The 22,193-nt window shown below is 40.9% G+C and overlaps 2 protein-coding genes and 1 long non-coding RNA gene across 4 annotated transcripts in view; 1 reads left to right on the top strand and 2 right to left on the bottom strand.

Moving 5' to 3' along the window:
• Positions 1 to 73: 73 nt before the first annotated feature.
• CRLF3 (cytokine receptor like factor 3) lies at positions 74 to 15,763 on the top strand. 2 transcript variants are annotated; one of them, XM_074847727.1, is made up of 8 exons: positions 74 to 254; positions 2,941 to 3,148; positions 4,976 to 5,063; positions 5,523 to 5,700; positions 7,197 to 7,419; positions 8,089 to 8,221; positions 12,270 to 12,382; positions 12,710 to 15,763. In XM_074847727.1, exons 1-8 carry the CDS (start codon positions 138 to 140, stop codon positions 12,961 to 12,963), a joined length of 1,314 nt encoding a protein of 437 aa, XP_074703828.1. In that variant the 5' UTR covers positions 74 to 137; the 3' UTR covers positions 12,964 to 15,763. The 2 variants fall into 2 exon arrangements, with proteins under 2 accessions (XP_074703828.1, XP_074703829.1); XM_074847728.1 differs by lacking the exon at positions 74 to 254 and adding an exon at positions 836 to 1,003.
• Positions 12,394 to 16,533, bottom strand: LOC141933242 (uncharacterized). Its single transcript, XR_012626046.1, has 3 exons — positions 16,458 to 16,533; positions 15,950 to 16,010; positions 12,394 to 12,626 (listed from the first exon to the last, which is right to left on the bottom strand). It is a non-coding gene; the product is annotated as an uncharacterized LOC141933242 (long non-coding RNA).
• Positions 16,534 to 17,921: 1,388 nt separating this feature from the next.
• The window catches only part of SUZ12 (SUZ12 polycomb repressive complex 2 subunit), a 30,927-nt gene continuing 26,655 nt past the window's right edge, over positions 17,922 to 22,193 (bottom strand). Inside the window, 4 exon segments of the mRNA XM_074847726.1 lie at positions 17,922 to 20,135; positions 20,469 to 20,548; positions 21,083 to 21,281; positions 21,723 to 21,880. Of these exon segments, the coding sequence (XP_074703827.1) occupies positions 19,796 to 20,135; positions 20,469 to 20,548; positions 21,083 to 21,281; positions 21,723 to 21,880 (777 nt within the window). The 3' untranslated portion in view covers positions 17,922 to 19,795.

Here is a 22,193-nt window from a genome sequence, read left to right as displayed (position 1 = left end):
GTCCGTCCGTCCCCGCCACCCGCCGCGCTTCCCGCTCCGCCCCGCGGGGCTCGGCGCCCGGATGTGGGGCCCTTCCGGGGGCGAGGCCCGCCCGCCGCCGCCCCGCCCCGCCGGGTGCCTCGCCACCACGGCTGGCCATGGAGGCCGAGGCGCGGCTGCTCTTGCAGGAGGCTCGGGAGAGCATCGAGGCGGCGCGGAGCTACAGGCGGGAGCTGGAGCTGCGGCTGCGGGGGCTGCACCAGGCGCGAAAGCAGGTGGGGAGGCGGGACGGGGCTGCCCGGGTGGGGGGTGGCGGCGGGGCTCCCCGGAGGGCGCTCCCCGCCGAGCCCCTGAGGGGAGGAGCGGCCGGGAGGCGCTCGTCTGCCCGGGGCTTCGCGGTTCGCCCGCTCCTCCCGCCCTGCGGGGCGTCGTCCGGCGGCGACTTGGGGCGGGACCCGAGGCCGGGACCGGGCAGCAGCAGCGCCCGGTGCCGCGTCTCTCCCCCGGAGCCGTGTTTTTCCGCCTCGCCCCGCCGCGCCGGGTGCGTGGAGCATCCTGCTGGCGCCTGGATGGGGGCGCGGGCGGGGGGGCTCCCGCGGGACCGGCGGTGGGCGATGGCTGCGGGGAGCCCGGGGGCTGCCCACGCCGCGGGGAGACCCGCGTGTTGCCTCTGTGGGCGCCGGAGGACTCGGGGAGTGGGTGGGGATGTAGGAAGGACCAGGGATGAGGGGGTGCGAGTTGAGGTCTGCTGCTGAACAGAGCCTCGTTTTTTGGGATGACAGGGAGGTTTCCTAGGCAAGAATAGAGATGTCTAAAGGAACAACGTTTTCTCTAGTAGCTGGGATGCTAAGTCTTATTTTATAGGGAGTGCCATGCCTGTCTTCTTCCTCTCACATCTAAAAGACACCTGCCTAGTGAGTTATGCTCCAGTTTGGTTACTATCCTGAACTCTGCTGTCCCCATGCTCCGAACTCCGTGGGTCACGTACTCTGTGGGTCACGTCTAAGTGTTGCCAACATTCCAGGTTAGCTGGTTTTTCTGCAGCTGTGCACGGGATACAGAGGAGGGTTTTCATTGGGACTAGTAACCCACCCACTCTGTGCTGAAGATGCATGATAAGATACGCAGTGTGGGTAGGGAGATTGCGGAGAGCCGGTGAAGGACTGGCTTCTCTGCTAAGAGATCTTCTAAGCATTTTAGTTTTTGCAGAACCAATGCCTTAATATCTTTGATTCAACTCTGCAAGGGGTAAATAAAAAAAAAAACCAAACCACCAACCAAAACCAAATTCAGAAAATATTTCTGTGGTGACCTGATAGTTTTTTGGAAGCAGATTCCATTAGCATAGAAATCTGCTAGGTTAGTGTCCTGCTACTGTGTGAATGTGGGCCATCACTATACATTAGTCATCCTCAAAACCACAAGCTACTTAAGAAAATGAATTGTTCATGACTGTCTTTAATCCAAAGCTTGTCACCTCAGAGTGTTGCCTGATAACTCAAGATGCATTGAGAGGAAGGCAGTTCGCCTTTCTGCAGTGTCTGTGAGTGCTTCATTAGCTTACCTCTCTCTCCTTTTCCTCTCTGGGGAAATTGCTTGTGTGCATGTTTCTGTTTTCTCTCTTTCCATTTTCAGGGCCTCACACTATTTTGTACACAAAGGATCAGCCATGCAACGCACATCCAAGAATCCCCTGTGTCCAGAAGTGCTGAATGTCTTAGACTGGGGTTCAGATAGCAGAAGCTTTATCATTTGGGGACTGGTGGGCTGATGTGATAGGAAAAGCACTTTAGATCACTTTCATTGCATCCTTTTATTTTGGGCCAACGGGACACGATTTTCAACAAGCTTCATGCAGGCCTGTATGTTCAGGGACTTGCATTTCCTCTTCTGCGTGGCTAGTAGTATTTGTAATTCTGAGGCTGACTTGTTGAATTTGTATCTGCATGTAAAGGAGGTAATGGGCTTAGAGAAGTGACTGTTTGCTCTTCCTCTGTCCCGCCCCTTCACGAAGCTAAATACTTCCTTTTTTTCCTCAAGCTTGAAATAACAAGAGAAGGGAAACTGAGCTGTGGGGCAGCTGCAGAGCTTCATGAATATTGCTTGAAGAGGAAATTTATTTTACCTAACCAGAGAACTTCCTGTGTTGGTTGTCTGTACTTCTAAAGAGCTAGATATTACGTGTAAGGCTGTGTGTATGTTGCAGCATTTCCTTGTGTGTGTGACTTAGAAAAGTTGTTCATAGGGAGATGTTTACTTCTGATGTTTTCATCTTTAGCTCAGGGGTGTTCAAATGTGGGTTTTTTTTCCATAAAAGTCAAATTCAGCAAGTTTGCAAACATCTTAATAAGCACTTGCAGAACCTTCTGTGGTCTAAGTTCTTCCAGAATCAAAACAGACTTGCTGTTTACCGTGCCCTGTAACCCCAGAGAACAGATAAATCAAAGGTGGCTATTTGGAAAAAAAATAATAATAAAAGCAGCTTTATGGGGATTTTAAAAATCCAGTGAAGTGATAGGGCCTGGAAAAGTGCTTCTAGATAGTCTTCTAAAAGCCTGATATTTTTTTCTTTCCAGTGAGTATTACCTGTATATGATGGCAGAGTGTTTTTTGAATAGGGTTACAGCAGTTCTGAGGGGTGGCAGGGGAAAGACCTACAGAGCATTCAGACTTTTCTGACAAGAAAAAATCCTCAGTTTAAGTACATGTAACCCAATTTGTATTTTGCTTAGTTAATGTGCTCTTCCCCTTGCCCAGGCTAGTTTCTTTGCCTCCTTCCCTGCTGTATGTGTACTAAAAATTACTACACCAGTTTGTTACCTGCTGATGGTCCTTTTTTTAAAGCTGACTTCACACGCAGCTTTTCACCAGCAGATGCAGATAAGGTGGTTCAGAAAAATAAAAGATGTGCATGGCCTTTGCCTTTGTCCTGAATCCTTCTTTCCTGTTACCTGAATTTAGATCAGAGAAAGTGCAACATTGACCAGAGATGTACTTGAGCAACATTTTAATGATTTAAAAGGGACCCTAAAGAAGCTGTTGGATGAGCGACTGATGTCACTGCTGCAGGAAGTGGATGCTATAGAACAAGAGAGCATCAAACCCTTGGATGAATGCCAGAAGCTAATAGAGCACGGAGTCAGTACAGCTGATGATCTACTCCGGGAAGGTAAGGCAGGACCTGATACTAAGTCTTGGCTCTACTTTCCAGTGTGTCTTCTCTGAAAGGCTGTTATGATCAGCATATTTGGCTCATTTTGGGCTTCTCTCAAACCAAATGTTAAGAAAAGGTTAAAGTCGGGTAGTTGTAGTGAAAAACCAATCAATATTAGCTCCTACAAATCCGTATTAAATATTCCACTCCAGTCCTAGGGTGTACATGTATCGGTGTAGCCACTTGGTAAGGGCAGGAAGTATCTACGTTGGAAATGTCTCACTGCAGAGGTGTCCTGCACCCCTCCACGCTAGAGAGAGGATTATGTCAGGCTACTTTGAGATAAAATATGACTTGGGTACCATAATAACAAAATGTCTCTGTTGGTTGAAGAAAGTTATTTGTGTCTTAGTGGAATTGCAGCTGAAGTAAACAGATTCTTTCCTGCTAAGTGTGATTGTGTTCACAGTTGATGGGGACATGAGGAATGAAATGACCACTGTATGGGAAAAAGTTCTCCAAAAATCTTGAGGATGAGGCAGACAAAAATGGGCACGTAGAATATTAGTGTAAGGGCCAGTTTGTACCCTACTGATGCTGAATACCTAGCCAGAAAGGAATGTCACTCTTGACTGTTTTCCCCACACTGGAGAACCTACTGGAAGCATGTCTGAGCTGTGAGTATGTTGGCAGTTTCCTTGCATTGTTCTCATGTCTCAACTTTAACTTTCTTTCAACATGATCTCAGTTTTGCGAACTAAAGTGCATTGAGCAGGCTCCCATGGGTAGCAGATCTACCAGTTTCCACTCAGACATGAGCTTTGCACTTAAAGAGCATGCTGGCTTGGCAGCTCTCTGCCTCCTGCTCAGAATAGTGACAATAGTTATGAATTTGTTGGGTTTTTTTTCTAGCACCACAACCTCTGGGACAGCTGGTAGTCACCTCGTTTTTTTGTCTCAAGATAGTGAATCAGAGGGTGGTGACAAAGACTGCTTGAGTTTTATAGAGTGTCTATCAGATCTCATGAGAACCTGGCTAGCCGTGTACTTCCTACCCCGTGGGTCACCATTCCCTTTGTAGCAGTAGAAGCATTGCTAAGTCGTGTCATCAAAATGAGCAGATGTTGCATCTGAGTCAGAAAGGAGTTAAGCCTCCATGGTTATTAAACCTCCTGCTGCCAGTTATGACGTATGCTTTTTCTTTAGAGATTTGTAGCGTTTGTAATCCTCCATTTGGAAAAGGACTGAGCTTGCTTATGTTGTAAATTACCATAAAGTCATCAGATAGGAGAATGGAGCATACGTCTCTGTAAGCTGAAGTGTGGGATGCTACTTTATATGGAAAGCTTATGAAAAGATTTCTATTTATCTCCACACTTTAATGCATGGATTATTTATTTCATTATGACAATAGTTACCATTTAGATTGTAGTAAACAGAGCAATGATTGAAACTATTTTTTGCTTTTAAGCTCCCGCTTTTTTTATTTTCTGCTCAGTGAAGGTTCTCTGCTTTTTTCTTCCTTTAAAGCAGGTGGAGGAAGGGATTAATAATCCTGATCTTTGGTATCTTGACTCCAGTTCTGCTACTGTCTGAGACCTGAGGCAAATTATTACATCTGTTATGGGTGTGTCTACAGGAAGCTTTGAAAGCTTCAAAAGTTGCTAGATAGGCTTTATATTGTTAACTATGATTGTATTTTCTAGCTAAGAGTCTGGCAAAAGTGCTGAGAATGCTTCATGTTTAATTGGTTGTTCGTGTCAGAACTGGTTATTCTTTGAAGCAAAGAATGCCTTTCTTGGACGTTTTCTCATTAGGAATATTTTCACCATTTGATTCCAGGAGAGAGTGCAGTCCATGGAGATGTGGGACAACAGAATGAGAAACTTTGCAGCTTTACAAAAAAAGCTTTACATATTCAGCTAGATAGGTAAGATACTGACACACCGAGGTGATCTGAGGCAGCGGCGCATGTGTTCTTCTTGTATAGGGGGTCTTTTATCCTTTGAAACAAAAGCCTTCTGCTCCAATTGCCTTGAAAGATTCTTTTGAGGTGTTACTGTCCTGTTTGTTTCATAGACTTCCCTTGAGGCTGGCAGTCACAGAATGGAGTAGTTTTCAACCTCCATATGTTCTGTAGAAATATAGGCTGTTTATTTGTGAACAGTGAAACCAGTCCTTGTGGAACAGCCTGTATTTCAGAGTATTTACTGAGAAACAGTCTGGTTAGGGCTGAAACACAATGTTTTCTGAGTCTTAAGTTTGAAATGCACATGCCAATTTCTGCAGCTGTTCTCTCTCTGCAAATCTGCACAGATTCAAGTGTATGGACGAAATATGAATTTGTAGAAGCTGGCCCCTTTCATTACAGCAAACTTTCCTTTCTCAGTTTACCAGAAGTACCCTCCTTGGTTGATGTGCCTTGTTTATCTGCCCAGCTGGATGATTGCCTCCTTACTATATTGAAAAATCAGATATTCAGACATGGAACTGTGGCATCTCGCCCACCTGTACAGCTAGAGGAATTTGTTGAGAAGCCTGGAGGTATTTTAGTCCGATGGTGTAAGGTGGGTAAAATATCCTGGGTGAAAATCATTCAGATTTCAGTTTTGTTGAAAGAAACTGAAAAAGCCACTTTCATTCTGGATTCTCTACTGCCTTCAGAGGAATAGTCCACTCCAGTGTGTATTTAGAAGCTTTAGAAGAGATTTTTATGGTAATGGCCTCATACAAAGGCAAGGTAATCTAGTGATGTGGTTGGCACCGGGGTTTGTGCCTGCCTGGCAGTGACACTTGTGTGTTGGACTCTTGCTGTTGGACTCTACCTGCTCCCATCTGCAGGTGGAAAGGGCCAACACGCTAAAGCACTGCTGCCTCACAACCTCCTTCCCAGTGGGTGGGGAAGTCGGGAGGGGCAGCTGAAAATGCTACTACCCCTGCTTCCCGCACTTAAGCAAGTGCCAGCTACGGGACAAGCAGGAAACAACTCCTTCATGTACTCTTCCCACTAAACAAATAAATATTGAAGTGTAATCTGTCTGTGTTTCTGTTGTACAGACAAGACAAAGAAATCCTGGTGTGTGTGTTTCTGACAGGTGATTCACACGTAGCCATTTGTGCTGCAGAAGCGAGTGGCTGGTTTATGTGGCAACAAGCATCAAACACTCAGTGAGACTGGATTTCAGTGCTGGATTTCAGTGCTGGGGTGGTGCTTTTGTTCCCTTTGAGGACTCTTTAGCAGATCCAGGATGAGGCTGAACCTGTTCTGTTATGCTTTTGCACCTAAACATGTTTGTGTTCTTAGGGAGATGCAGTGGGTAGAAAGAGAAAATATTTGAATACTGGGATTAGCAGGGCAAGTAGCCTTTCTCTTCAGTACAGAAAAACTATTTTTAAGTAAATCACTGCTGTGCTCTGATGTGGTTTAGTTGCTGTTGGACAGCTCTACGCTCCTTGGCAGCATTAAACAAACTTACATTGTTCTAGCCACAGCCAGCCATCAGCCAGCCACCCTTACCTTGCAAAGGATGTGGGCTCAGATTATGAAATCATAGGCACTATTGTCACATGTGGTCTGATTTTTCTGTGCTGTACAGGAGTTCCTTGAATTTGGTCATGCTTGGGGGAAAGTGGAGCTTTTGGGTGGGGAATAATAAAAATCTCTTTTGACTTGGAGATATCAAAGAATTGGAAATAATTCCCTGGAGCTGTTTATGAAGGATAACAGTGAGTTTCTCTTGCTGTTAAAAACTGGCACTGAATTTCTTCTGCAAATTTGTCTTCAGCTTTTGGCTGAAGGATCTTGTTACATCTCTGTTAGATTGCAAAGCCTTCTGTTAAATGTTTCTTCTCCTATAGATACTTTTAAACTGTAATTGAATAATTCTTATACTTTTTGTATTAGTTCATGCACTGATTTTATTTTCTGTAAGTTATGCATTCTGCTTTTTAATACCTTGTCACTCTGAATTGCCTCTGACAGCCTGCAGTACTACCCTAGTATTTCAGAGGCGAAAGAAAAACAAGAGGGGGACCTTTATTAATTCAATAAATGTTTCTCTAGGTGGATGATGACTTCATACCACAAGACTACCGACTGCAGTATCGTAAGAGTACTGCCAGTCACTTTGAAGATGTGTATGTCGGCTCAGAGACAGAGTTCATAGTGCTGCATATCGATCCTAATGTTGATTACCAGTTCAGAGTCTGTGCCCGAGGAGATGGACGGCAGGAGTGGAGTCCCTGGAGTGTTCCTCAGATCGGCCATACCACACTAGTTCCCCATGGTACTGTTTTGTTGCTGATCCTCTTCATCTTAAGCCTGTGTCATCAGTGCAGCACTCCTGAAGGTCTATAGCTGAATGACTTAGAGCTGCTTTTTGTATGATGCTGGGGTGTCCTTAACTATCACGTATGTGTGTAATGTACGATGAACTCCCCTTTCATCCTACAGTTTATTCTTTGCTTCCTAGTGTGAGGGATAGTGAGTGAGCCTTTCCAGCAGGCAGCTCATTGCTTAGCCTTGAAAAGCATCAGTGAGCCAGAAATGAAGGGTTTTTTTCCTTATCCCTCACCCCTACCTAAGCATTTTTGTATGACCTCATAACAAGCTTATCTTGGAGAGATAAACCTAAATTTTCTCTTCACTTGCAAATTTTTAATGGCAGTGGGTAATGAAGGTTTTCCTTTGCCTACAATATGACTTCACATGGCAAAGAGTGAACTTCTGGTGAGTTCTGTGAGCCGGGAAATACTTTTTGTAATTGCAAATTATTTGAAAAAGGAATTTCTCCATCAGAAGGCAGCAAAACCAGCCCCTGTTCTTAACTTAGCTTAAGCTTCATATGAGGTAAACTGAGTGGACATTGTGACTGACTAGATTTTGCACAGACAGGAACTAGTTGAGTTGAGGTTCACACTTTTCATGTGGTGTTTTTTTGTTTGTTTGTTTGAAGAATGGACAGCTGGTTTGGAGGGTTACAGCTTGAGCAGTCGAAGAAACATAGCACTTCGAAATGATTCTCAGTCATGTGGTGTGCTCTACTCCAAAGCTCCTACTTATTTCTGTGGGCAAACATTAACATTCAGGCAAGTACTTTCTGGGTAGCTGTTGTCTGGTGCATCTGCTGTGAGCCAAGCTTCCTTCTCTAGTCTTACATCTGCGCTGTATGTCAACCTGAGTAATGATGCATGTTGGAGTTTTACATCAGCTCAGCCCCAGTCAGGGTAGCATGTCTGTGAAGTCTGAACTTCCTTCGCTTTACTTTTACTTCCTGGCTCTTTAGGAAAACACCTGATGTTTTTGTAGGACCTGCAGCTATCTAAAGTAGAGACGAGAGAACTCCTGAGGGATAGTAAAATATAGCCCATGCTGAGCAAATCTGTGGAATGTTGAACTTCCTTGAGTTTTGTAGCAGCTGTTACTGGCTGGTCAGAAGTCAGTAGGGACTCGCCATTGATTCTTTTTAACCTTGGGTCAGTGGGTGCTTGTCTTCCCAGACTGTCCACGTGCTTTGAAGACTTTGGACATGAAAACATTGTATGTGCTGTTGGGATGGGTAAGGGCGACAGTCTGGCACTGATGTCTTTAACATCTGAGATAATTAGTGCTGATCAGACTACTGCTTGAAACCGGTATTAGAAAATCCTGAGTGGAGAAGAGGAGATCTTGTGAAAATCAAGCTTTCCATTTGACACAGAATATGATTAAAAACCTTGGCAGCTTTGCTGCCTGTAGTCCTATTCCTGAGATGGTGCTGTTTAATGGGGTATGAGGAATGTCCTAGTGGATATGTCAGTTGTAATTACAGACCTCAGACTCTGGAGCTTTATTCCATCTTTCCCTGGTTAAATAAAACTACTTGCTGTACAGTAGACAACCCCCAAAGGCAATTTAAGGGGGCTGTTCTATTATATTTTTGTAACTTATTCCATCATGTTTCATTTCTCCCTTCCTGCTAATGAATTATCTTCACTTCAGATGGTTGTAGTATGAGGATGTATTCAGTTGCCCTGTCTGAGCTGGGATAAAAAGATCTAAAGCTTTCATTTGAAATCTGTTGCTAGATTTAACATCTCTTGGCTCAGAAATAACTGTGAAATTAAAGGCAGAACTTTGAGGTTTCCCTTGGTTCTCTTTCAGACCAATGCCTTTTATCTTTCTTTATTGGTAGCACATGAGAATCTTTTGCTTCACATTTTGGTAATGTGGATTCCTCTCCAAGAGGAGATTGTTTCAGGATGGCAGAGCACTCAAGCACATGTCCACAAGAACTATAAAGACACGAATCTTAAGATTGAAGACAACTTCAAAAGTTGGTTGTGTTCCTCTTCCGAGGTCCAAGAGTAGCTTCTTGTTTGAAAGTGTGTGAGATTTTCCTGAGCAGGGAATTGTAGTACTTGGCACTTGGCTTTCTCCATCTGTTGAAACAAAAGTGTATTCACAAGGGGGTAAGTGGCTTGCAGAGCAAACCAAATAAGCAAGGTTCACGTTACAGATGTTTGTGAAGCAGCTTTGTATTCTCCTTGTATGTTCAGGACACAGGCATAGCTCATCAGTGAAAAGTGAAGCTGTGATAAACACAATGCTTTGTATCTGCTTTTTAAACATAGTTTAAAAAAAATATTACAGATAACATTCAGTTATCCTCTGAGGTGAGGCATTTGGACAAGCTGTAGGAAACATCATTGCTTTAAGTGAAGACTCATCCTGTTTCTTTGCAGCCTTCAGGGAGCTGCCCTTAGGAAAGGGAATGTTTCTCCACAGTGACCTGCTCTGCAGCTGCCTCTAAAGCTTTTGCTTGCAGTGGGGAGCCACAGCCAGTCTGGCCAGGCTGGTGATGTGGGATCAGCCAGCAGACACCCCATGAAGATTCTGCTGACTTTGTGAGGAACCCAACACAACTCCCCTGACAGCTAATACAAAGGAAGTGCATGTGATCGCCCACAGATTTACTTCTCTCTGCTCTGAGGCAGATGGAAACTGGTGGAGGCTGAACTGGTTCAGTGTCTGCATGCTGCAGTGACAGAGGCAAGGTTTTGCTCTGCAGCATTGAAAGTGGTGAGAAGGGATTCAAACAGTGTTCCACTGAGCATTGTTCATACCACCTATTCTGGGGGCTTTAAAAAATTTTAAGTCCCAGGAATCATAGAGGCTGGAGAATAACTTTGTTAATGTGATAGGAAAAATCAGCCTAGTGACGTGAAGCTTAGGAGATTGTGCAGTGATGCTCTGTACTGTACATGGGCTCTGTCTTGGGCTGGTTATTAATTCCTGAAAAAAATCAAAATCCTGTAAGGAAGGAAGGGTGATCTATACCAGATCCTGATCCTCTTCCCTATGTATGTGAGAGGAGCAAAGCTACTGCAGTTACAGGTTGGCTGTTGTCTTGGGCACTCGGGTTGTGCTTCCTCTTGATGGTGTAGGGAAGGTTTGGCTCTTTCCTACATTGCGTTAGCACAGAGCCCAGCCTGCTCTCGGAGTCAGGGCAGCGATGCAGGGAAATCCAGGATGCTGGAAAGCCTGGATGTGCTGAATACAGAAGGCAATGATAAAAACCTCAGCCTGGTTTCAGTGTGGATACGACTGAGAGCACTGAACCTAAATCGTTTTGCTGGTCCTAGACTGGCTCCTGTCAGCACTCCGGCTCTGGCTGTACCATCACCCCTCCCTCGGGTATCTGCTCTCCTGTTACTTGATTTTTTTTTTTTTTTTTTTTTTTTTTCTTCCTACTGCTGCTGGTCCAGGTTATCTTGACAGCATTCTGCAAAAGGGGTCTATATAAAGTAAATGTGGATACAGATTGACATGATAGAATTCTTACTTTTTTATGGGTTTATAATTATGCATTTTTGGTCATTCTCGTGAGTGTACAAACACTTATTTCCAACCCAAAGCTCGAGAAAGGCTCCCTTAACTAGGGATGGAATGAATTAATGTTACCTTATGCACAAAGTTTACAGATAAACAGCTGCTCATAAAGCTTCACCAGTAACTCAGGCAGTTTAAAATCTAAAGTAGAGTACCAAAATGAATTTAAAGTTGTTTTGGGAAAACATTGTGGATCACTTCCAAATTAAAAGCTGCTTGGGTATTTAATTTTTTTTTTTTCCGCTTTGCTTTCCAGTACAAGGCTTTTGCTATCCTAGTGACATTCCCAGGGGACTGAAAAACCTAATGGAGTGCAAAAGTAAAACATGGTTCCAATTTTATTTTCCCTGTTTGTCTTGAAAGAGTTAACCCATTGTGTGCCAGCCTACTGCCCAGTTTAATTTCCAGTTCTTAAAAGCTTCTGCTGAAGTTTTTCTGTTGTTTGGCAACAACCACGTTAGTGCTGTTTTTTCTCTCAAGCTGTAATGAAAACAACCACTGTTTTCCTTTCTAGAAAAGACCATCTGAGTTTCCCAAGTCACTCAGGCTCTCTTTAATATATGATTTAGCACCTTTGAGAGATGGCAGTACAAGAGAAAGGACTCAAATACAGAAGAGTCCTTCAGTGTACAAAACCGTGCCTCGCTCAGCTGCTAGGGCCCAAAGGGAACTGCAACCCAGGTCATTTGCACAACTTGTTTTCTTTTTCTTTGGAGATTCTTTCCCAGGACCAAAATCCTAAATGCAGCTGAGCAGAAGCCAGACTTGTAAATGCTCTTCTAGGCATTGTTTTTAATACACATTTGCACCAAGCTGATTTATTAAAAAAACCAAACAAAACCCCCTGGTTTAGTCATGCTTATGAAATACTTGCTGAAACTACAGCCATCTTGCCATAATACATGATGTTGACTAGTAATCTGGTATAGATGATTGTATTTTTGTTTTGGTTGTTTCAGACAACTGGAAATTTCAGAAGACTAAGTTGTGACAGGGGAGAATGTTATTAAAAATCTGTGAAGGTTTGCAGGAAGCAGATTCCTGTTTTGTACAGATTAATAGTTGGAGCATTGCTCAGTGGGGCTGTTGGGAAAGCTGGTAGGACTTCTGGTCATTCAACAGGAATCTCCCCAAAAGGTTGGATGAATTTGTTGAAAGCTCTGGAGCACAATACAGAGGTCTGGTATGACAGGGTATTACTGTCTGGATTTCAGTGTATGTTTTGATTTAAAGCTTCAGGGTTTGACTTAACTTTTTGCTTGGTAGAATTGAAACTGTGGGACAGCCAGACAGACGAGACAGCCTAGGAGTGTGTGTGGAGCAGCAGAACGGTTATGATTCTTTGCAGAGGGATAAAGCTGTGTGCATTAGCACAAACGGTGAGTCTGAATCACATAATCGAAGAATGTGTTCCTTTTTTTCCTTTCCCAAAACCTATAGCCCCTGGTTCTTTATCTCTCTGGATGACATATGAGCAGCTTCATTCACCTTTTATGTACATACTGCTTGCGCAGTTAAAATCTTTGGTGAGATCATGGATCTTCTTTTCCTGCTAGTAGTTACTGCAACCTGTTTAATGTGACAAAAAGGAATGTGGCAGGGTTGCTTTCCATTTCTATTTGCCTGCAAAAAGATAAGGAGACATAGTATTGCATGTTAGTATGTACAGAAAGTGAAAAATAACATTTGTATCTTGACTGTTTCAGGGGCAGTATTTGTAAATGGAAAAGAGATGACAAACCAACTGCCTGCTGTTACTTCTGGATCAACTGTGACATTTGACATGGAAGTTGTGCAGTTAGGCCCTTCCAGCAATGAGGGAGGAAACTTCAAGCTTCGAGTAACCATTAGCTCTAACAACAGAGAAGTGGTCTTTGACTGGGTACTTGATCAATGCTGTGTCTCTTTGTATTTTGGATGTTCATTTTCATACCCAGGCTGGAAAGTTTTGGTGTTTTAACAGTGAGTGAAGGGATTTTTGTTCTTGCTATAAAGTGTAATGTTAAAACCTGGGTTTCCAGCTGTTTGACATCAGTCTGTTAAGAAAAATGTGTCTTTATACTACTTGAACTCCACTATATTGTACTCCCTACTGGATTCATTTAAAAAAATAATTGTGAAAGATTGGATTTGTTACTCTGGAAAAAGCTAGAAACAGGCATTTGCGTAGGCAAGTTAACTTAAGCAGTCCATAAGACTTTTCCTTTTTTTCTCTAGACTTGATTTTTGTCAGTATTTCATTGTACTCTAGTCTCAGGGTACGTGTGTTGTGTAGAATTGACTTTGCTTAATGCTGCTGTTCTGTGAAATAAGCCTGTAAACGTTTAAGGGGTAGAAGGGTGGTAATGGACCAAAGCTTTATTTATACCACTCAAAAAGAACAAAGTATCTAGAACAGTGATGTCCTGCTATGCTTCCTTGTACACAATGCTGCCTTAAGAGTATGAATGGATAGTGGTTTCTGCATGCAGCAGCTATTTCTTCCATGCACGGTACCGTTCATTCCTCTGAGCAAGGACATCTGAGCCATAATGTCTGTTTAAAGATGTAGCCAGTCAGTTAATGTCTCACTTATGTGCCTTATTTCCAGATATTTTTTGAACTGTTCTATGTGTGTGTTGTCACTTGGAATATATTTTCTAGAGTAGTTGCATGGTGATGCTTACGTCAACTTAATGCAGATGCTTGCCTCAAACTAGACCAATACCTAGAGTAGGACAGTTACCCTGATGTCAGAGCAAGTCTTAGCAATTTAGTACTTAGGCACAACATGCAGAGTGGCAGCCACGATTCCTCACAGAGCCCTTCTAAGACTTAAGAGACAGCCTTCTTTCTGTTGTCTCTGTTGCTGGACAAGGGAAGTGCTGTTCTGAGGTGCAGGATTCCTGGAAATCCCAGACAGCTACCTGGGAAGGCCTTGCATTCACGTGCAATAGTGCAGGTTTGTGGTCTGAGCACGGGGGCTGGATGAGGCTGCTCTGGCAAGCTGGGCCTGCTGCTGCAGATCCACCTTGGGAGATGGAGAGGGGCTTTGGATACAGGCTTAAGGCAGACCCCACTGGCACAGATTTCACCTGTGGCAGTCCAAATGGAGCAGAGGTGGTAATTTAGCTCTCTTCCATGTAATAGAATGGGATAAGAAATTATGATGGATTAATAGACTTTGAATTCAGAAGTTACATAAAATTACCACTATTTCCCCTAAGGGAAATGAACTTATCAAAGCAAGCCTATTCCTCGCTTTGATAAGTTCAAAAGATTGCAATACTGCTAGATTTAAAGAATATTTAAAAGTAACACTGAGGGCCTTCTTACCTCAAGTTCAATTAAAATTAAAAATATTTTAGCATGTTAGAATAGCAATATTTATAAAACCTAGACAATCATTCTGCCCTTTTTCCTTCAGTGTCAACATGCTACATTAGCCCTCTCTGCTAGCATAAAAATCTTAATTTACATTAGATTAATATCCTCCATCCTCCATGTCAGTACAAAAAGATTAGTCATCATGCCTGTGTGTTTTCCCCAAGCATCTGTAGTAGGGATGCAAGAATTTCAGAAGAGGAAAATGGCTGTTGGTGTTTATACCATTTACAAGAAAATAATTGTGAGTAGATTCAGATGGATGCAAAGAACTTGCACATGGCAGAGTTAGGTCGGAATTTACTGTAAGACAAAGTGAGGAAGACTGGACACCTGCAGGTAAGATTATCCAGTGTTAGCAACAAAAAGCCTGCAGTATTCTCAGTTTTTCAAGCTTATTTCACTGTTAAGGGGGTAAGAGAATGCTAGCTTATACTGCACTTTCAGTGTTCTTTTGAATTATCCGGTGAAGTATTTTCAATACTTTCAAAAGATGGTTCTTTTCCTGTAGTGAAGAAGTTCTGTTTAGAGAGGGTCAGGCTGGCAGCAGCTGACTTGTCTTGCTCCACCCTGTAGCACTGGGAATTTTACATACACACTTCAGGTGTCAGGTACTAGTTGTAACTTAGTACTTTTACCATATGGAAACTAAAATTGTGAATATGTACACTTCTGAGGTACCAACAGGTCAGGTACCTTTTCATCTGCCTTTGGAAGGGCTAGTCAGACTATTGATTCTGCAGGATATTTACTTACATATTATAAAATAAAGCTTAAGCCTTGAATTCAGGTACTTGCAGAGATGGTAATGCCATGTCTGTTCAGAATATACATACAAAGCAGCTAAAGACAACTGTGAAGGGCCCCAGGAGGCCCCTACTGCTCCCCTTGAGAGCTGAGGGTGACAATAGAAGAAATAGTTTTTCTGACTTCAGTCTTTAGCTGTATGTTGAACAAGGGCAGCTTGCCAGTGTTGGGTTGGTTTTGGTTTTTTGTGGGTTTTTTTTTCCTTAGGATAAGCCTAGCTGTCCAAATTGCAAATTAGGTACTGTTCAGCCACTTCTTACAGCTGCACCTTTTAAACCTGGGAGGGGTCAAGAGTCTCAGGGCAAGAGACTTGAGTAATAAAGTAAAGTGTGCAAAGAATCAGAAGACACTTGAATTAAGAAGGTTGAAATTCTGTTCTTCCACAGTGGAGTTCAGCTAGATAGAAAACTTGACACTTCCTCTGTAATTTTTCACCTCCAGCTATTGGAGCCTTGCAAGCATGTTCAATGCTTATGAAATCCAATCCTGAAAGTTGTTTTCTTAAGCTAGTACATTCACTTACCTCAACTAAGACTTGTGTCAAGTGAAATTTGAATTTTTTAAAAATAAAGTTCTATCCCTTGACTGTGTATGGTCTAGTAAATTATTTATTGGGGCACAAAGCTGAGCATCACTGCATTCTAACAAGAACGTAAGAAAATGTATTCTATAGCACTGCAGCCATCTTTAAGAGCTTTTCCTTTTTTTATTTTTTTAATCTTCTGACCCTCAGAAGTCCCAAACAATTTTTTCAGGTTTCTCACTTGTGTGCTTACCTTCATTTTCAGGTGAAGTTCAGATCTTAACTGACATCTCTTGCAGAAATAATTTTCCTTCCTTTTAAAAAAATTAGTTACAGCATCTGTAAATGGCTTGACTCAATATTCCCTCACAGCTAATTTATCTCTATTTTACTGTTTCCATCTCCTTACTGTTGTATTAAATGGTGCAACTCTTACACAATAGTAGTTATTGGCCCCCATTACTGAGCAAGAAGCAGAGGTATTTAATCTCCTTCAAATAAAATCCATGCTGAACTAACACACAGCTTTATTCCCTTAGTTCTGCTTTACCTGTAGCCTGCTCCATTTCTTTGGTCTCTTCTAAAGGAAAAATAACTTGTGAAACCAGAAAGTAAGGTTGCCAACATAGTAGCTTTCTCTCAGATACACAATTCATGTAATTCATGATAAAATGCTGAGTATTTCTCCTAAAAAATGCATCTTCAGTCTCAAATCAAGCAACTCAAGAACAGCAGATGTCAGTCACAGAAGGAAGACTCACCTCCTTCATTCAAAGCTCTTTGTTTTCTCAGTTGTGAAACCACGCGGTGTGAGGTTTATAACCAGGATCTGGTCCAACGGGAACACCTTCATTCAAGCACTGGTTGATGATGGCACCAAACTGTTCTGTGAATTAAGAAATACTTAGCTTTGAACAATATTGTCAAAATTGTCCTCACAGAATGGCACCTGCATTCTCAACAGTATAATCAGATTGCTGGGTTAGGGAGGGTTCTGTGGTTTGGGGGGTTTGTTTTGGTTTTGGTGATTGAAGTAATAACAATTCAAATTATTTGCAATTGCCTCACATTTCAGGCAATGAACCTTTATCCCACCCCCCAAAAATTCAAGGACTTCATTGAAGACACACTCAAAGCAACATACACTTAAGGTTAACAACTTAAATTCATCTAACAATTTTGAATATAGTATTTAATGTGCTGAATTAAATATTCAAGTCATGTTAAGTTCCAACTTGTGGTTCACAGACCTGTCATGTCAAAGATGATCACTAAATACAAAACATCATTAAAATCTGCCATGAACGTATTAGCTTGGAAGAACCTTGCCAGTTTTAGAGACAAAAGCATTCCGGACAACTGCAGTCTGAACTCAAGTTTACAGAATCTAGCTGTCATATCCTGTATTTCAGTATCTGGATTATTTCTAACGTGGAAAAAGGTTTTCAGTGTCTGCTATTCAACAGTCACTATTTGGCCAAGCAGTGCAATTCCTTGTTTCGTTCTGTGGTACCTGGAGCATCCATCCTCTACAGTCCCACAGAAGCACTATTTTAAACTGATACTGATTTAAACCTCGCTCCGAATAAACTATCTTGTAAAATTTGTTTGAAACATTACCCACTTGCATGTAAAAACCACACAATTTTATAACTGACACATCACAAGTGATACGTTTCATTTTCAGTTATATAAATTACAGTTCTAAACAGTAATACACAACTTATATCTATATCTCAGGTATTCAGTTCTACTCCCAAGAAAGGAGAATGAAAGTTTTTATAATCCAGCTAAAAACCTGGTAATTTATGGAGACACCTTAAATATAACAATAAGACTGGACAGAAATTTAGCTACCTTTGTAATGATCTGGCAAAGGAAGAACATGTATCCAAATTTTAAAAGACATGCAGAAGAGAGTTTATACAAGGTGCTGCTTGTGGCCTTTCTGCATGCACACAAAATGACTGGACAACCATCATGGCAGATTTTATATTACTGAACTTTATGTACAAAAGCCCATTTCAAATAAAACATTTAATGTAAAAACAATGATTCATTCAAACAACTGAACTTGTTTTGGTTTTTTGTTTGGGGTTTTGTTTTGTTTTTTTTTTTTACATCTACTGTACCATTCAAATTCTTTTTAACCAGCTTACATGGTATCTTCAAAATCTATCAGAGGTACATATAGAAAAGGCATCTTTATAAATAGAAAACAAAGGGATTTTTTCAGCTTTTATTATAAATTGACATGACATACAAAGTTTACTGGACAGAAGTAATTTCATTACTATTTTTGGGGGGATCACCAACTTTTTGTGCAAACAATGCTAGCCTTCTTTTAAGCATTAAGAGCATAACTGCTTAAGAAATGACATAAGCAATAATTCTAGAACTACATCTCCCCTAAAATAATCTATTTTTTTACATATGTGCACAGCTTTAGCAAATTAAAGCCAGAGAGAAATGCTTGATGTACTATCCAGAGGCATAATTAGAGTTTGCTAAAACTCAAGGGAGCTGGCAAATTCAAGAAGTTTGTAATGAAAGCTGCAGTTTCCCTCTTTCCTATTTTGTACACAAAATCAGTGACTAAGAACTTAATACTGGATGACAAATCACATCCACACCATTAGTTAAATAGTCTCACAGTTAAACACATCTTAAGGACCATCAAAATCAGTATTTACATTTTATAAATTTCTGAAGACACCATTAGAAAGCTTATATACCCCTTAAACAAATAGGGAACTGCATCTCATGGTGATGGAATGAAATAAAAAATTAAAAATACCTGTATTTACAGCAGCATTGTTCCTTTATAAATAAAGAATATGAAAAATGCAATATTTTAAGGATAATAAAAAATTGAGGTGATGTCACTCAACCACAGTGCTTGCTGGAATAAACCCTTCGGTGCTGATACTGTACCAGTAGTGAAACCACTTTCCATTGGAAAAAATCTGTAAACGTATGCATAAAATGTGTTAACAGCAGTGCAAAACTGCTCAAATATAGTTTAGTCAGCATCTTAGTATCTGTATTGAATACAATACATCACAGAATACTTGCATAAGAAGTGCAACACATTTTCTGGTCCAATTTTACAGTGCATTTTTCCCTCAAGAGTGGCATCTCGAAAGCCAAAGCTAAACCTATGGCCTGGACTTGCAGTCTGTACTCAGGCAAAACAGCAGGCATAAACTTCAAATGAAGTTAATCGACGTAATGCCTACATACTGACTATAGACTCTCGGCTTTAGCATGGCACACTATGATGCGGAACCCCAGTAAAAAGGGCTTACATCAAATAGTTTGTGTAGCTGTGTAAATGTGTAATAAAAATATAAAGGAGCTAATGTTCAAGTTTAAAATGGTACACTGGGTGATCAATACATCAGAATTATCCACGAAAACCAAACTGCTGGTAACCTCAAAAAGCCAAGGTGGTACTTCACTGTGTCTGTAACATGAAAAGCCAAGATCTTTCCAAACAGGCACAAGACAAAGGAAGTGCTAAGTTTGCCAACTTTGATAATTTTAGTGTAAAAAAAATTAATTTGTAATTTATGATCAATTGATAAATGATTTCAAATACAAGGATCAAGGTTAAACTTTAAATAGTGAGACCTTATTTTCACAAAAAGCTAACTGGAGAATTTCTAAATAAGAAAAGCAGAAACTGTATCCCAATTCCCTTTCCCCAATGTTTCACAACTTCATGGTAGGAAAACAGCCAGATACAGATGCAAAAATCTTAATATAAAAACGGTTTTACATATACTTAAATTATGTAAATTCCATAAAGTTCTTAAGACACTAATTACTAAAATTACAAAAAGATTTCATATTGCTCTTCATGCTCAAACTCTTAGAATATTGTCATTACATCACCAAAACCGATATACATGTAGTACTTGCATAATTAACTGAATAGAAACCCTGTTAAAACAATATCCTTGTTGAAATCATTTATTTCCATCCAGCAGTGCCTGTTTGGAATCTCTGTATTTTTGCGTGTAATTCTTTATAGAGCTCATGCACCCTAGAATGTCACTTCAATGCTTGTCCGTTGAATGGCAATTGACTTTTGACTTCAGAGCTTTTGTTTCTTGCTCTGTTTTGTGACACCTGAGATGCTATCCATTTCTGAAATTCTCATATTATTTTCACTATATCCATTTGTTGTCCCACTTTGTTCCTCAGAAGATTCCTCATCCGCTGGGGAGGCTGATTCTCCTTTCTCTAACTTCTGCTGCATCTCTCGGAGTCTGGCAACAGCTTTGTCTATTGACATTATGCTGATGAGGTTAAAGTCATGCATGCTGACCAGGTGTAGCATAAAGTTTCGACACAAGTTCTTCTTAATTATTTTTTGTCCGTAATTTTCAACAAACAGCATACAGGCATGATTCATTTGATTGTCAGCAATAAACCTGTCAAATTAGAAAGCCATCATTATGCAAGTAGAACATTGTCAACAACAAAAAGATACTCTACAAAATGGTTTATCAAAGTAACTGTGTAAACCATCTATTACATAGTCTCAACAGCTGCAACGTTTTCCTTTTCAAAGCCGCAGGGCTACTAGGCACAAGAACATTTTAAAAAAAATTAGTCAAAAGCTTGTTACCAAATTATCATTTAATGATACTTTCCTAAACATCTGAGCTAACTGAATTTTAAGTACTTAGTGAATTGCAATGCAAAATGGTCAACCAAATCTATACCATAATTTATTTGTATCAAAACTAAGCACAGTAACATACCCGTGCTTCATAACATGAAGATTCCATAATTTCATCACTTCTTTCTCTCCTTCGTTAACATCAGAAAATTCTTCAATTTGCTGGAGAGATAAAGGATTGTAAGAAAGGGCAGGCAAAGAAACAAACCACACCAGAACTGCCTATATGCTGACAAGTGGTGAAAGCAACCTAAAATTCAACTTATGCCACCTATACATCACAGGAATAACTATTGATGAAAATTCAGGCACTGCAGTCAAAAAGGTCAGAAAAAAAAGTCATATCATGTAGAGACCTTGCTGATAAATTACTTCCACATTACGTACACACCCCAGTGTGTACTCCTGTGATACCAGCATCTCCTCTTTGAAGGAGAAAACCAGCCACAATGAAAACCTGTTAGGACACACATGGACCGAGCTAGCTTTGCAACTAAAGACATACCTGAAAATACAAACTTTGATTCCATGAATTTCTATCATTAGTGGCTCAGCATCACAGAATTCTCTACTTACTCTTAAAGTAAATGCATCGTTTTCACAATATATGCTCTGTTTGTTCCCTACAACAACTGCCGGCCATCTTTTAAAAACCACAATCCATTTAAAATAATTTTGTATAAATGGAATAATTACAGTAATGGTTTTCTCCCGTAGCCATTCAGGGTCCTTTTCATCCTCACTGTCTACTTCCATTTCTTGAGGACGGAGAGGTAAACACGTGTCACTGTGGAAATATAGCCGATTGTGCCCGCTGCTGTATGTTCGCTGCTGTTCTACTTCTCCATCTTCAGATTCAAGAAATTCTGACATACTTGCTTTCGTACGCTTTGGCCTAGAAGGAAAAAAAAAAACAGTGACTGCTTTCAACTGTTGTATCAAATATGCAAATACTAAGAAATGTAATTGATTAACACAAATTATTCTTTTAAGCTCTAGCTTGCAAAAATATTGCGGGGGGGCGGGCGGAAGAATCACCAGCAGTGAAATAAACCCCATTAAAAACCCAACACCCCACTTCAACCCACACTCCACCTTTTGGGGAAGAAATAGGATAAGGCAGTTAAGAAGTTACATTATTCTGAACCAATCCCTCAACTGAAAAGACATAGAAAAATCACAGATTAAGTTCTTCAATAACATTTTTTTAGTCATAAACTGCTGTAGTTTTATGATAGTGGAATTTAACACTGTTTATTGCACTTACAGATTTACCAGTCTGGTCCACATGCTGTATTACACAAATACAGATGGACCCTGCTTTCCACTTCCCTACCTGCAAACAAGTATGTGTGTGATTGGAGTTCTTTTGACCGGTCCATTGCGACTGAAGGCAAATCCAGGTTGACGATGGATATCCTGGGGATTTCCTGCATAGGAGCCATCATAACACTCATTGATAGATACGTCTATCCTAGCACCTTTTGGATGATACTGAAACAGATAATTGCAAATATACTTAGCAAACAGTAATGGCAATACCTCAGGAAGTTTAAACAAGTAATCTTTTAAATTTTGAATACTTTCAATATCACCCTATCAATAACCTGGCATAGCTCTAGTTTCATTTACAACACCCAAATAATTTTTAACCTCTAGGAAGATTATACTAAAGCTTCCTTGCTCTGTACCATTTTAGTTTTATATAAAACCACTCAGAATAGAACTAATTATAAAAATTAAAGAAAATATCAGCAAAAGATTGCTAACAAGCACCCTAGAAACTAGAACATTTCTAAATTTCCTG

Source organism: Strix aluco, chromosome 21 (genome assembly GCF_031877795.1).
Source record: "Strix aluco isolate bStrAlu1 chromosome 21, bStrAlu1.hap1, whole genome shotgun sequence".
NCBI classification, from domain to species: Eukaryota; Metazoa; Chordata; class Aves; order Strigiformes; family Strigidae; genus Strix; species Strix aluco.
This window is presented reverse-complemented; position numbering and strand designations above follow the sequence as displayed.